The sequence below is a fragment of the Rhagoletis zephyria genome, unplaced genomic scaffold, assembly GCF_001687245.7.
Source record: "Rhagoletis zephyria isolate East Lansing unplaced genomic scaffold, Rhagoletis_zephyria_1.1 Rzeph_scaffold_01733, whole genome shotgun sequence".
NCBI classification, from domain to species: domain Eukaryota; kingdom Metazoa; phylum Arthropoda; class Insecta; order Diptera; family Tephritidae; genus Rhagoletis; species Rhagoletis zephyria.
In genome coordinates, this window is record NW_016158817.1 from 45480 (window position 1) to 59202 (window position 13723).

General features: G+C 34.7%; 3 protein-coding genes and 2 long non-coding RNA genes across 6 annotated transcripts; 3 read left to right on the forward strand and 2 right to left on the reverse strand.

Annotated features, from left to right (window-relative positions):
• The first annotated feature begins 2068 nt into the window (after nt 1-2068).
• On the forward strand, nt 2069-3051 carry LOC108364973 (uncharacterized). 2 transcript variants are annotated; one of them, XR_001847855.1, is made up of 3 exons: nt 2069-2722; nt 2784-2935; nt 3006-3051. It is a non-coding gene; the product is annotated as an uncharacterized LOC108364973 (long non-coding RNA). The 2 variants fall into 2 exon arrangements; XR_001847854.1 differs by having other exon boundaries at nt 2080-2442.
• A 7-nt stretch (nt 3052-3058) lies between these two features.
• On the forward strand, nt 3059-3929 carry LOC108364972 (uncharacterized). The gene is made up of 3 exons (XR_001847853.1): nt 3059-3180; nt 3265-3409; nt 3485-3929. It is a non-coding gene; the product is annotated as an uncharacterized LOC108364972 (long non-coding RNA).
• Nucleotides 3930-3980: 51 nt separating this feature from the next.
• On the forward strand, nt 3981-5546 carry LOC108364970 (putative nuclease HARBI1). The gene is made up of 4 exons (XM_017618855.1): nt 3981-4261; nt 4414-4855; nt 4917-5061; nt 5126-5546. The coding sequence occupies exons 2-4, from the start codon at nt 4481-4483 to the stop codon at nt 5494-5496; spliced, it is 891 nt and encodes a 296-aa protein (XP_017474344.1). The 5' UTR covers nt 3981-4261; nt 4414-4480; the 3' UTR covers nt 5497-5546.
• Nucleotides 5547-5598: 52 nt separating this feature from the next.
• LOC108364971 (uncharacterized) lies at nt 5599-7404 on the reverse strand. The gene is made up of 3 exons (XM_017618856.1): nt 7073-7404; nt 6825-7011; nt 5599-6764 (listed from the first exon to the last, which is right to left on the reverse strand). The coding sequence occupies exons 1-3, from the start codon at nt 7092-7094 to the stop codon at nt 6581-6583; spliced, it is 393 nt and encodes a 130-aa protein (XP_017474345.1). The 5' UTR covers nt 7095-7404; the 3' UTR covers nt 5599-6580.
• A 2356-nt stretch (nt 7405-9760) lies between these two features.
• LOC108364978 (uncharacterized) lies at nt 9761-13296 on the reverse strand. Its single transcript, XM_017618860.1, has 6 exons — nt 13246-13296; nt 13051-13148; nt 12872-12997; nt 12641-12803; nt 10585-10650; nt 9761-10530 (listed from the first exon to the last, which is right to left on the reverse strand). The coding sequence occupies exons 2-6, from the start codon at nt 13140-13142 to the stop codon at nt 10267-10269; spliced, it is 711 nt and encodes a 236-aa protein (XP_017474349.1). The 5' UTR covers nt 13143-13148; nt 13246-13296; the 3' UTR covers nt 9761-10266.
• Between the last annotated feature and the right edge of the window lie 427 nt (nt 13297-13723).

Consider the following 13723-nt stretch of genomic DNA (forward strand, 5'->3'; position numbering starts at 1 on the left):
TTTTTTTTTTTTTTTTTTTTTACTTTTCTACCTTTAAAAAAGCCCATGCGGCTTATAGAAGCGCAGGGACCTCTTGCCAAATTGGTGTTGGAAAAATGCAAAGCCGTTTTCTCAGCTAACAAAGGCTTGGTGACAATAAGGGGTGTGGATAAAATTGTAAAGGACGAGGAAAACTCCCTTATACCTGATAATATGAACGTTTCAAACGTTCCATATTTAAATTGAGTTTCAGTTTTATCAACTTACGTCGAGCGCACATTTAGTACATTCAAGGCTTTTCTTCACGAAAATCGAATGAAAATGCTGCCAGAAAACTTTAAAATGCATCTTGTGGTTCAACGTTACTACAGCGCTAACTGACGGATTAAATTGTGAAACTAAACCATCCAGAGACCCACTCAAACACACACAAAAAATTGCGTTAAAATCCGTACTCCCATTTAAGAGGATTTCACTCACAAACACACCTACAGAAGAATTATAAATACATTCAAATAGCCCCAATTTTCTCCATAAGTATGGCCTTGATTTCATATACATACATATCTCCATACGAAGTTCCAGTACTGCACCATGAATATTTTCAGAGATATGCAGTATAAAAATTCGGTTTGTATGGGAGGTGCCACGCCCCCTTTTACAATAGCTCCAATTTTTCTCCAAGAGTATGCGATTGAATTCGTATATCTCCATACCAAGCTCCAAAACTCTACCATGAACACTTCCAGAGATATGCAGTATGAAAAATTTGGTTTGTATGGGAGGTGCTACGCCCCCTTTTCCAATAGCTCCAATTTTTCTCCAAGAGTATACGATTGATTTCGTATATCTCCATACCAAGTTCCAGTTCCATGAACACTTCCTGAAGTTTCTAAAAAATCGGTTCAGCCGTTCTCGAGCTTTGCGAACACTAAAAAACGGCTTTCACAATATATATAAGTATAGATATGTTATATATTATTATTATATTTTGGCTGTAACCGTTGTTTTTGGTTGTCGCAAAAAAAAACTTGTCTAGAGACGAATTCGGCCTTTGATATGGTGATTGCTCAAAGCTATTTATATTCGAAACTGCATGAAAATTTGAAAACAGGATCCTATGAGCTTATCCAGGCAAAAAGCTACCTACGTACAAAATTTTAATCAAATCGGACCATAAATACGACTTTTTTAAATAGATCGGTCCCTGGTTCATGGAAAAAAGGATCCTATATGCTATTCTAGGCATAAAACTACCTACATACCAAATTTTAAGCAAATCTGACTATAAATGCGATTTTTGCTAATAGATCGGTCCCTGTTCCACTTCCCGGAAAAAAGTATCCTATACGCTAATCTAGGCAAAAAGCTATCTACGTACCAAATTTTAAGCACATTTATTTATTTATTTATTTAAAATAAAAAAATATAAGTTTTTTGAATAGATCTGTCCCGGGTCTACTTCTCGGAAAAAACGGATCCTATATGCTAATCCAGGCAAAAAACTACCTACATATGTACCGAATTTCAAGCAAATCGGACCATAAATACTATTTTTTTGAAAAGATCGGTCCCTGGTCCACTTCTCGGAAAAAAGGATCATATATGCAAATCTAGATAATAAGCTACCTACGTACCAAATTTTAAGCAAATCGGACCATAATAAGATTTTTTCGAATGGATCTGTCCCTGGTCCACCTACTGGAAAAAGTAAATTTTTTTTGCCTAAAACATGGTGGTTGCTGAAAGCTATTTATGTAAAAAAATTCATGAAAATCGGAAAAGCCGTTCGCGAGATTACCTGTTACAAAAAAAGGGACTTCTCTTTATATAATTAGTATAGAGTATAGATATAGATTAGTATAGATAGATATAGATAAGTGTCTTAAATTTGTGTAATATTTTTGTAACAAGCTACCTAGCTATCTGTATAATAAGCTAACCTTTCCAAAATCTGCCCGTATAAGCGACTTAATTGTATCTAGCTTTAATTATCTTAACTCTTCAAGACTATGGAATTCTATTCCACCTGATACTCGCTGCAGCTTAAACAAGGGCAACTTTAGGAATGTGTTGTTTTCGTACTTTCGTCAATAAGTTTTTTTACTCTGAGTTTCGCTATCTGCAGCCGGATTCCAGCTTTCGCTATCGCTAAAACTCTACAAATCTCCAAAAATCCAAACGCTAAAAATTATCCGAACTTTAGGCGATTTTTCTTAAATGCGATTCCGGCTGGTTCATCTCTAAAAATCTCCAAGGAAAATTGTAATACTTTTATCCGCCGCAGGTGTCGCTGGTGTAGTTGAAGAGAAATATCAAATTTTGTTTACTTTTATGGCCCACGGGAATTTAGTTAAAATTTGTAATTTTGATATAATTTGCTCTAAATCAGAAATTAAAAGCCGCAATCTCGGTCTATTTCATTATAATATTAAGAAAGAGTGTTGTGATAATAAATACGTGGTCAAGATGAGTGAGTTGCGAAGATATTTGTTTCGTATCTCAGTGAACTCTCAGCGAGCTTTAAGGAACCGTTTGCGAAGCAAAAGAAAATTGTTGCGGGAATCCATGGATCCCTTCTGTATTTCAGAGGAACGGTTCACAGAAATTATTCGACTTCCAAAAGAAATATGTAGAAATGTTTTTAATTAAATCCGCCCCTTTACGTTGCAAAGGACATCAAGTTGTGGATTGTCGAAAGTTTTAAGGTTCCTTGTAGCATTGCGATTTTTCGCTCAATTATGTACATATATACATATATATATATATTCAATGTTGTATTAATTGAATTCATACTTTTTCAGGAAGCTATCAACGTTCGGTGGGACAAGACTTCTTACTTAATGTATCCCAAAGCAGCGTCAGTAGATGCATTAGAGAAATTGCCAGTATCATGGACAAATACTTGTTAACTAGATACATTAAGTTTCCATCAACAGTTGAAGAAAAACAAGCTGTAAGGAAAATTACTTATACTAAATTAAAAGTAATATTACTTAAGATAAGTTTGTGATTCTTTATTTTAGATTTTATCAAGAGTTCAGATTCCCTGGGATCATAGGAGACATTAAGNAAGAGTTCAGATTCCCTGGGGTCATAGGAGCCATTGACGGATCGCATATTAAATTAAAGACTCCATCCAAAGACATTGAACATGTATATGTTTGCCGAAAAGGAGGACACTCAATAAATGTGCAAGTGGTATGTTCTATTCATTTACATATTTACAAATGTATATACATATACGTAACATTGTATGTACATGCATTATTTCATCACTGAAAGGTATGTGACATGGATTTAAGAATACTCGACTGTAATGCTCGTTTCGGCAGAACTGCTCACGACGCATCAGTTTGGAGAGCAAGTGCTTTGAAGGTTTTTCTTGACAATATGTACTCCAATGGAGAACGAAATTTTTGGCTTTTAGGTATATTTTACTCAATTTGTATACATACATATGTATATTATTTATGTAGCATAATTTTCCTTTTCACATGTTTAGGTGACAGTGGATATCCTCAATTACCTTATTTAATGACTCCTATTCCGGGAAACAATCTCTCAGATTCTGAACATAATTACAACAGACATCACCGAAAAGCAAGAAACTGTGTAGAACGCTGCTTTGGAGTACTGAAATCTAGATTTCGATGCCTGTCAAAAGATAGAGTGCTTATGTATGACCCAGTTTTAGCCGGAAAAATTATAAATGCTTGTATAATTTTGCACAATATCATGATATTAAATAATATAAGGTATGAAATTGAGGATGATGATAACATAAGTTTTGATGAAGAGTTTAATTTACTTGATGAAATAACTAGTACTCATCATGGTATTGCTGCAAGACAACAAATTCTAAATAACTATTTTAGTTGCTGAGATTTGTGGTTTGCTCACATTTACATGCATGTACAATGTATGTATTTATGATGAGCTTATTCAGTTAGTTACATGTTTACCAGTTTTGTTTATTAATAGCCTGATTCTCTATCTCGAACGAACAACCAGACGAACGATTCGTGTCCAAACGAAATCGTCTGAATTCAGAAGTCTCTATCTCGAATGATAATTTTCGTCCATCCTTACGTTTTACGTTATTCGCCCGAAAAGATCTGTCAAAACTGTTTTGTTTACTTTGTGTGTATAAAAGTTCAAAAATACAATATTTTAATAGAATTATTTAAAAATGTATCAAGCAATAGCATTTCTTGCAAGTGAACGTTCGAACGAAGACGAGACAGTACAAATGTAATGTATTGGAATTGCCAGACGCCGAGTAAGTAGACGTGCATTTCTAGCATTCCAGATAGTTGTAGTGTTATGTGGGGACGAAATGGGACCCATGTCAAGTGGTCTACTCTGGCTTGCACCCACATATCGCAGATTTGTATGTGTATATTAACCATTAACCTACATATTTTATTTTAGGTTTGTTAAAAACTTTCGAGTCAGCAAAGAAGTATTTGGACACATTTTTAGCGAAGTGGGCATCCATATGAAAGACACCTACCGTAATACTCACTTGCCATCACAACTGAAACTGTCCACATTTCTACGCTTTCTTGCAACTGGAAGCTATCAAAAGTCGGTGGGTAACGAAAGTCTCTCAGTAATGGGTCAGTCGACAGTTGCAAAAGTAATAGCGGAATGCTTGAACATTTTTGAGGAGCATTTTTGCCACAAATGGGTAAGCATGTGCAGGACCGAGGAAAAAGAAAACGACGTGAAAGAGCAATTCTTCAACAAATGTGGAATACCTGGCATAGTTGGCTGTGTGGACGGGACCCACGTGCGTATAAAAGCACCCAATGCAAATTGCAGACATCTTTACTACAATAGAAAGGGGTTTTATAGCATCAATGTAATGGCAGTAAGTACAAAACCCTTATAGCCTTTTTAATGCCACTATTTCAATGCAATTCTGATTTTAGATATGTGATCACGATATGGTAATTACATTTGTTGACGCAAGACATCCTGGCGCTAACCATGACTCCTTCATTTGGAAAACTAGTGCTGCAGAGGAACAACTTCGATTGGCTTTCAATAATGGGAAGTCAAATACCTGGATACTAGGTATGGATGAAGTAAAAAAGCAATTTTAATTGGGATAACAAAAAATTTTTTTTCTTCTCTTTAGGCGATTCCGGATATCCCCTGCAGCCCTTTTTGATGACGCCGTATAGAAATCCATCAGATGTGGTACAAAGACGATACAATGATAAACACTGTAAGGCTCGAAACATCATTGAGCGCTGCTTTGGAGTTTTGAAGAATAGATTCCGAAGTATAATTGGCTCAAGAGGGCTTCATTATTCCGCAGAGAAGACAACGCAAATTGTGAATGCATGTTGTGCAATTCACAACATCTGTATATTTTACAAAAATTATTTGTCCCTCACCCCAATCGAAGCTGAAGACGCTATTGAGCCAAATGATGAAGACCTCGTACTTGAGGATCTTTCTACAGTAGCAGCTAATATAAGAACACAAATAGCAAACAATTTATAATAAAATTTCTCCAAATACACTTTTATTCACAGAATTCATAACATTTTATGTTCATTAATATTAATCTATACTACTATTATTATAAACATAAAAAAACTTTGGTTAAATTCAGTCAAATTAATTAATTCTATTCAGTTCAATACTATTGCTAAAAAATTATAAACAGCCAATTCATTTTAGGTACAGTGAGTGTTCTTGCCATTTGTTCAGCAAAGATAAATTTTTTTAATCAAGATGCCAAAAAAGAATAGACTCGAGAGTTTAACAAAACCGGTGCCCATTTGTTCAACCGTAATTTTTAATTCGCTAATTGATTATAAAAAATATGACTCACACTACAACAATAACTTCAGAAATCAGAGCTTCAAATTTTTTGCTAACTTTAGGAAAACTGCAAATTGCTATCAAAATTGTGCTCTTTTTAATCGAAGTTTTCCAAGAAAAATGTGATTGAATAGTGGACAGTTTTGAGGAAAATTTGCGGAACGTTCCTAAATTTTGCAAAAAGTTTGAAGCTCTGATTTCTGAAATTATTGTTGTAGTATGAATCATATTTTTATACAAACTTAGCAAATTAAAAATTTTCGTTGAACAAATGGCCACAGTTTTTTTTTAACTCCGAGTCTATCCTTTTATGAATTACTGTACACTTTGATTTAACAAAATTATCCGCCGTCAAGTGGCTTAAATAAAAAAATATATATAAAAAGGGAACTAAACAAATTTGTCTTGCAAACTTTCAATGGCCTGTGCTTGCCTGATTGTGATCTCGAGCAACTCTTTAAGCGTTTCTGCTATGGATCTGGTGGATTCAGCCTGAATCATAGCCGCTTCTGCCATTTTTTGCGCAGCTTCAGCTTGAATTTTCGCTGCAGAGGCTTGCTCCTTCGCTGACTCGGCTATAAGCTCCTGGAAAGTTCTCTTCCGGCTGCTTTGTGGCGCTGATGCTGCGGCTATATGCCTTTTTGGTGTAGTGGACTGCTGTCTGGTAGGTGTCACAACCCCAATTAGTGCAGCTGTGCGGACCGGAGTAGTGACAACTATTGGGATCAGCTCCTCAGGTGATGGTGGTTGAGGTGATTGGTCAAGCTCTGGTTCTGAGCGTACAACCACTTGCCTTACACCGAGAACTGTACCACTTGGTGTGGCCGCTTTTGACACCAGCAAGATCCGGTCGAAAGCCGGAATGGTCCACCACCTGTGGCATGCATGCTGGACGCATTTTCCGCAATTTTCTTCTTTGTGCGGCTTTTAAGATCAGCCCAAATCTGGAAAAACATTACAAGCTCAATGTTTGATACAATTTACTATTTATAAAAAGGAGTTACCTTTTCCATTCGGTAGCTGTTCTTTGTGGAGGTCCATGTGCGTTTAATTTATTGGCTAATTCATTCCACTGCAGTTCTACCAGGCTCTTACTCGCACCAAACATTGGAGCGCCTTTTGCCAAGTCTGGATTTTTCTCCAGCTCTTTTACCAGCACATCGAACTGAGCACTGGAAGTTTTTTTAAACACTGTAAAGTATACCAAAAAATGAATTATAATAATACGAATCTTTTTTCGATTATTTCCTGCCTTTTTTGCTTGAATTATCCATTTTAGCGGCTCACACGATAGCAAAAACTCTTTCGTTTGAATTTGACTCTTTTTTTCTTTATTTGAAGTCGTATTCGTGTTAGAGAATTCACATTTGTTACGTTTTCGTCACATAACAATCAGCTGTTATCGACTAGTTATCGCCAGGGTAGCGAATTCGTGTTAGGTAGTACAAATAGACGAACAAACGGCTGTTTGGATGAGACGAACGCTCGTTTCGAGATAGAGAATCAGGCTGTAAGTCTAGCGCCTTATATAACCAGCATCGAATAAATCCATGATTCAATAATAGAAAGGTTTTGTAATAAAACAGTCTTCTCGCTCCCACACATAAAATCGGCTCCTTTACTTGTGCAGAATGTTGCTTACTCTACAGTTTCTAGTGATATTAGTAGTAAAACCAAAAATTCGTCATACTAAATGTAATTTTCTAGAACAAGTGTAGAATAGTGACCGTTTAGCTATAAAATAACCAAAAATGCCGATAGATAGAACTTTTTACGCTGATTACAACGATACCTAATTTGGCGCAGGCAAAAAATAACGAAGAGGTTTATTTGCTTTGTTTATTTGTATTTTTTATTATCACTGAATTGTTTATTCTGCGCTGGGAATAAAAAGTTTGTAACCGGTAAATAAAGTTCCTGTCAATTTTAAAACCTTTTTCGCATTCTTTATACTCTTGTAACCGGTAAATTTTGTTACCATCTCATAAGCTGGTAACAAATTATTGCCCCGTGAAATATTCAATGCCAGGATTTGCACAATTCTTCATAGCTGAATTGCTGAATATTTTAATTGCATTACCAATGTACCTAGAATCGCGGTGACAAGAACTGGTAACATTTTTTGGTAATACAATTTTTCGGTTACAAAATCTTTGGTAACGTGCAGAATAGACCTCTTAGTGGTTTTGGTTTAAAAAACAAGAAGCTATAAATTATGTACACCAGCTGAAAGACAAATTAGTTATCTTTATGGTGGCGTCATTCGTTTTTTATCGGTTATACTTACAGTTCGTAAGATATTAATATTTAAAAAATTTAAAAACTGAACTTTAACCTTCTAGAACGTCTTAATTTTTTTTTTGCGCCAAATAATTTTGGCATGTTTGAAATGAGCATAAAAACTTCTATTGATCTGCAGTTTTCCTTTTTGCATAGCTGAACGGTCGGTTCCAGGAAATGATGAACATATTTATGTATTGTTTAGTATTTCCATTAAAACACCAAATATATTGCAAATTTGCATAGAATAAATAATACACATTTTACTTCTAATTGTATACTTTGCGTAATTTTTGTAGTACCTTTCTACGACCGTTTTCGCAAAAGCGATCACATTCTTCCCCTTTCTCCTACTTCCAAAGTACAAATCTGGATAAAGGAGTGTCAAATTTTAGCTGTCACAAATTACGCAACCTTGTATTATTGAATCATGGTATAAATCCACATTTCATACTTTGTACAAAAATNGTTACATGTTTACCAGTTTTGTTTATTAAGTCTAGCGCCTTATATAACCAGCATCGTATAAATCCACATTTCATACTTTGTACAAAAATTAAAAAAACCAAAGAGATTTACCAATTTCCCAAAATATTTAAAACTTTGCCTTGATGTTAAATATTTTTTTGTTGACGGTGCCAGGTATTTTCTTCCATATAATAGTCGTTTCGAACATACTTTACGTGGAAGAAATTACATAGCACCGTCAGCAAAAATAAAAATATTAAAAATTCTAGCGTTTTGAAACTTGCTATTTGTCCTACTAAATTCAATGGTCTAAAACAATTTAATTTGAATTCAATTTTTACAAATTTTGTAAAAAGTGTGAAATGTGGGTTTATACTTTTATAAAAAAATAAACATTATAAACAATATAAAAACAGGCAAAACTGGTCAAAATGCAACTAACCTAATTAGCTGACCACTAGGGTACATCCTTTAATTTAAGCATTTATTACTATTATTATTTTTTAAATAATTCAATTAACGCTTACTCAAATTTAAAAAACAATTGCGTATTCGTTTATTTTCTTTATATTAAGTATTTTCTATATATGCATATTTCAGTCCAAAATTCATTAAATTCAATAAAATTAAGACGCTGTTCTACAGCTTGAAATACTTAACCTACAACTTAAATACCTAATTTATTTACATTAATAATAAATGAAAAATTAAAACGCTGTTCTACAACATGTACACTTACGCTACAGCTTAAATACCTAATTTATTACCATTAGCAATAAGTAAAACAATAAAACGCTGTTCTACAGCTTGAAAACTTAACCTACAGCTTAAATATCTAATTAATTTAAATTAATCATAAATAAAAACAATAAAATTCTGTTCCACAGCTTGAAAACTTAACCTAAAGCTTAAATACCAAATTTATTTACATAAGTAAAAAACAACGCGCTGTTCTACAGCTTGGAAAACTAAACCTATAGTATATTACCATTGAATTACAATGTACCGTTTGTTTACATTTTTACGTTTAACTGATTTTTTGAACTTTCATATTTTTTTTAATAAAAATATAGTAAATTCAATAACATAGACCACATATATCGTTGCTTCAAACTTTGTGGAAAATTCGCGAAAAATCGGCTAATTACGAAAAACTCATCAAAATTTAAAACTTATCAGAATTTTTAAAAAACTTTTTACTACGCATTTATATAGCCTTAAATTTTAGTACCATAAAATGCAAGTTTGAAGTCGGTAAAAATTCGCGGTTAATTTTTCGCGGTAAAGTATGTCGGCATTTTTTTATGTTGAAGAAAGTACATTACACCTTAAACCAAAGATATATTCGAAAAATCAAACGCGGATTTCGACCGACTTCAAACTTGCATTTTATGGAACTGAAATTGAAGGCTATATATCTGCGTACGTAAATATTTTCTAATAATTCTGATAAAAGCTTTTAAATTTTGATCACAGCTTTTCGTAATTTGTTGATTTTTCGCGACTTTCGCACAAAGTTTAAAGCAACGATAGATGTGGTATATGTTATTGAATTTACTATATTTTTATAAAAGAAATATTGAAGTTCAAAAAATCAGTTAAACGTCAAAATATAAACGTCTGAGTACCGTTCATAATTCATTGGCAACATACCGTAAAGCTCAAATATCTATATTTCTACGATCACTCCGAGAACAATCACCTTTGTAGAAGTAAATCCAATTTATTTAAGATATTGGACAATACGTCGGCCTTTCTCTTTTCTATAGAGTTTCTTTTCTCCAGCGCCGCAATTTTTCTTTCCGCCAAGACGACTCTGCGTTCTTCTAATTGTATCATTTTGGCGTTGCTCTCTTCTAAAGAGTAATTTTTGCGTTTGGGAGCCCGACGTTGTGGTGGAAGTGGATCCTGAGGAACCACATCCGGTGCCATTTGCGGTTCCTCATCGCCTCCTTCAAGAAACTGTAATAAAAAGTTAAATAAAAACAGAGACAATCATAAGGCGTATGTACATACCTCTATCTCAAAGTGGTCCACAGAGGCGTCAAATAATTCCACGCTAGTTACTGCGCCGGAACTTCTCTGTAATTAAAAATTACGAGTATCGCCCAGTTGTCGAAATTCGACATCTTTTTTCATACACTTTTGAATTTTACCTGTCACCAATACTAACTCCTTTATGCGAATTACTGAAGTCCACCAGTATAATTTATAGCAAATTTACAGGAAGACTTAAAATCAAATTATGAAAGCTAACACCGGATTGATTAATGCTAGGTCTACGGAGTCTCCTCCAAATTTCTTCAGCAGTTTTTGAAAATAGACCGAGAAAGAAACTTCGATTTTCATTTATAAAAGATATGCATATGTATTGTATGTATAGATGAGATGTTCATCACTGACTAATATGTCAAACATATACCAATTCAGACTGTATATAAGCTCTTTCCATTATATTTGTCTGAGAGCCTCTTGCAGGTTAAAAACTAAATTGCGCACATCTACATAAACTCTCTCTTTTTTCATCAGAATCGTTAACGGTAGAGAAAGTATCTTGAAGGTTTACAACAAAAGATAATATTTCCTTCTCTAACGGCGATTTCACACTGGTTTTCATCAAGACTGGGCCAGAGCCCAATATTTTTCATCACACGATTGGGCTACCGAGTTATGTTACTAATATGTGTTCTAAAAGTGAAACAAATCTGATCATATATATGATTTTTTTGGATAGCTCTCAATCCCTGCGCCACCTATCGGAAGACAAACACACAGATCCTTCTAAAAACTTTTGCACAAAACAGCAATCATTTAATGCGATTATAAAATCTGGGAGAAAATGGTTCCCAATTGAATGATTCTTGCGATTCTATATGTGTATAAATGTAGGTCTGTAAAATTCCATTACCTTATGATAAGTGGATCCAGAGATAACCAATATGAGAATTTCAGTTTGTATGGGCGGTGCCACGCCCCTTTTCCAAAACCTACCACTCTTCGCCATAAGTACGGCAATGGCAACATATGTTGCTGTGTCAATTTTCGGGACGTTAGCATAAGTGGTTTCAGAGATAAGCCATATTTCACTTTGTATTGGCGGTGCCACACCTCTTTCCCATTATCTACCACTTTTCGCCATAAGTATTTTATTGTTATCATAAATAGCTGTGTCAAATTTCAGGACGTTAGCATAAGCGGTTCCTGAGATAGGCGATATGAGAATTTCAGTTTGTATGGGCGGTGCCACTCCCCCTTTTCCAAAATCTACCACTTTTTGCCGTAAGTACGGTATTGACAACATATGTTGCTGTCTCCAATTTCAGGACGTAAGCATAAGTGGTCCCAGAGATAAGCGATATAAGAATTTGAGTTTGTATGAGCGGCGCCACGCCTCCTTTTCCAAAATCTACCACTTTTTGCCGTAAGTACGGTATTGACAACATATGTTGCTGTCTCCAATTTCAGGACGTAAGCATAAGTGGTCCCAGAGATAAGCGATATAAGAATTTGAGTTTGTATGAGCGGCGCCACGCCTCCTTTTCCAAAATCTACCACTTTTTGCCGTAAGTACGGTATTGACAACATATGTTGCTGTGTGAAATTTTAGGACGTTAGCATAGGCGGTTCCAGAGATAAGCGATATGAGAATTTCAGTTTGTATGGGAAGTGCCACACCCACATCCCCAATACCTACAATTTTTCACCGTAAGTAGGGTATTTACAATCTATGCGTCTGTGCTAAGTTTCAGTTCTCCAGCATAATTGGTTTTAGAGATATAGTGGTTTTCACATTTTAGTCTATATGTCAGATGCCACGCCCCCTATGTATCGCGACTAACATTTGTGGATTAGAGCAAGTTATATCCTTTAATTCGGTGTATGTTTCATTGAAATCGAGCGAACGGTGCCTTCAGAAAAGGGATTGCAAAATTTTCTTGTGGCGTATTTATATATAGATTATATAAATTATAGATATATACATATGTAAGTATGTTCAAACTACAAAAACATTTTGATCGAATTCGAATCTATGGATAGAAATAATTTATAAATGGAAATGTTCTTAACTCACCAGTGGCTCGCTAACTTCTCTTTGACCGACCACTGCCACTGTGGTCATCACGCCAATGATGCGCTCGTCGAGGTTACTGAGATGTTTTTCGGTAATTGATGAATTTACCCCGCTTCGCTCCATAGCATTTCTCAAATCTTGGGATTTTTGTTTGGCCTTGCTCCTATCATTAATCGAAAACAATTTTAAGAATCTTAGTGCTACTTATGTACATTTTCAAAACATATTTACCTCATATTTACCCGCGCTCTCTTCCATCCTTCACCATCTTTCATGGATCCTCCGTAAGCATTTAATTTTTCGGCGAGGTGGTTCCACTGCTCAGCTAAACTTTTGCTCCCGGTGCCATTGACGAATCTTAAAAAATAAAAACTTAAACAAAATCATTTACGGGAAAATGTTTTGCATACCTGTCGTGAGCAAATTCTCTATGATCCTCCAAATATTGAACGAGCATATATTTTTGATCCTTCGTCACTCTTTTGCTATTGCGGTTTTCCATATTTTGCTATTAATTAAACAATTTCTTTAATATAAAAGAGTATTTTTAACAAAAAACAATATAAGCATTACCTTTTTTGTCGCGTTATTTTTTTAGCACAAACTTTTTCTAGTCGCCAAATTCGCAGAATTTTAAGCCAACAATGGAGATTTGTAGCAATGGAAAAGACGCTGGAGTCGCCATTTTAGCTGATGAGCTGTCAAAATNAAGCCAACAATGGAGATTTGTAGCAATGGAAAAGACGCTGGAATCGCCATTTTAGCTGATGAGCTGTCAAAATCTGTTCACTCACTTTATCCGGGTTCATTTTGTTCATCGCTAAAACCCACCAAAAAAATGAACCAAAAATTAAACTTTTTAGAGATGATTTTTTAAGCGCGAACCGCAAAAATCTCCCAAAATTGCAAAAATCCATTTAGTATTTTTTTGCGATGGAGTTTTAGCGATAGCGAAAGCTGGAATCCGGTTGCTGCTAGGATTATCATATGTGTATGTATTTATCAACACATGTTTACGTTTGTCTCGTTGTGTTTTTACTTAAGTAATAATGTTAGTTTTTAGTCTTAGAATTAGTTGTATTT

Coding starts and splice junctions, on each gene's coding strand:
- LOC108364970 (XM_017618855.1), top strand. CDS start 4,481: ATGAAAGACACCTACCGTAATACTCACTTGCCATCACAACTGAAACTG. Junction 4,856..4,916: donor ATAGCATCAATGTAATGGCA/GTAAGTACAAAA, acceptor TTCTGATTTTAG/ATATGTGATCACGATATGGT. Junction 5,062..5,125: donor GTCAAATACCTGGATACTAG/GTATGGATGAAG, acceptor TCTTCTCTTTAG/GCGATTCCGGATATCCCCTG.
- LOC108364971 (XM_017618856.1), bottom strand. CDS start 7,094: ATGGATAATTCAAGCAAAAAAG. Junction 7,012..7,072: donor GGATAATTCAAGCAAAAAAG/GCAGGAAATAAT, acceptor TATACTTTACAG/TGTTTAAAAAAACTTCCAGT. Junction 6,765..6,824: donor ACAGCTACCGAATGGAAAAG/GTAACTCCTTTT, acceptor ATGTTTTTCCAG/ATTTGGGCTGATCTTAAAAG.
- LOC108364978 (XM_017618860.1), bottom strand. CDS start 13,142: ATGGAAAACCGCAATAGCAAAAGAGTGACGAAGGATCAAAAATATATG. Junction 12,998..13,050: donor AGAGAATTTGCTCACGACAG/GTATGCAAAACA, acceptor TTATTTTTTAAG/ATTCGTCAATGGCACCGGGA. Junction 10,651..12,640: donor GAGAAGTTAGCGAGCCACTG/GTGAGTTAAGAA, acceptor TTTTAATTACAG/AGAAGTTCCGGCGCAGTAAC.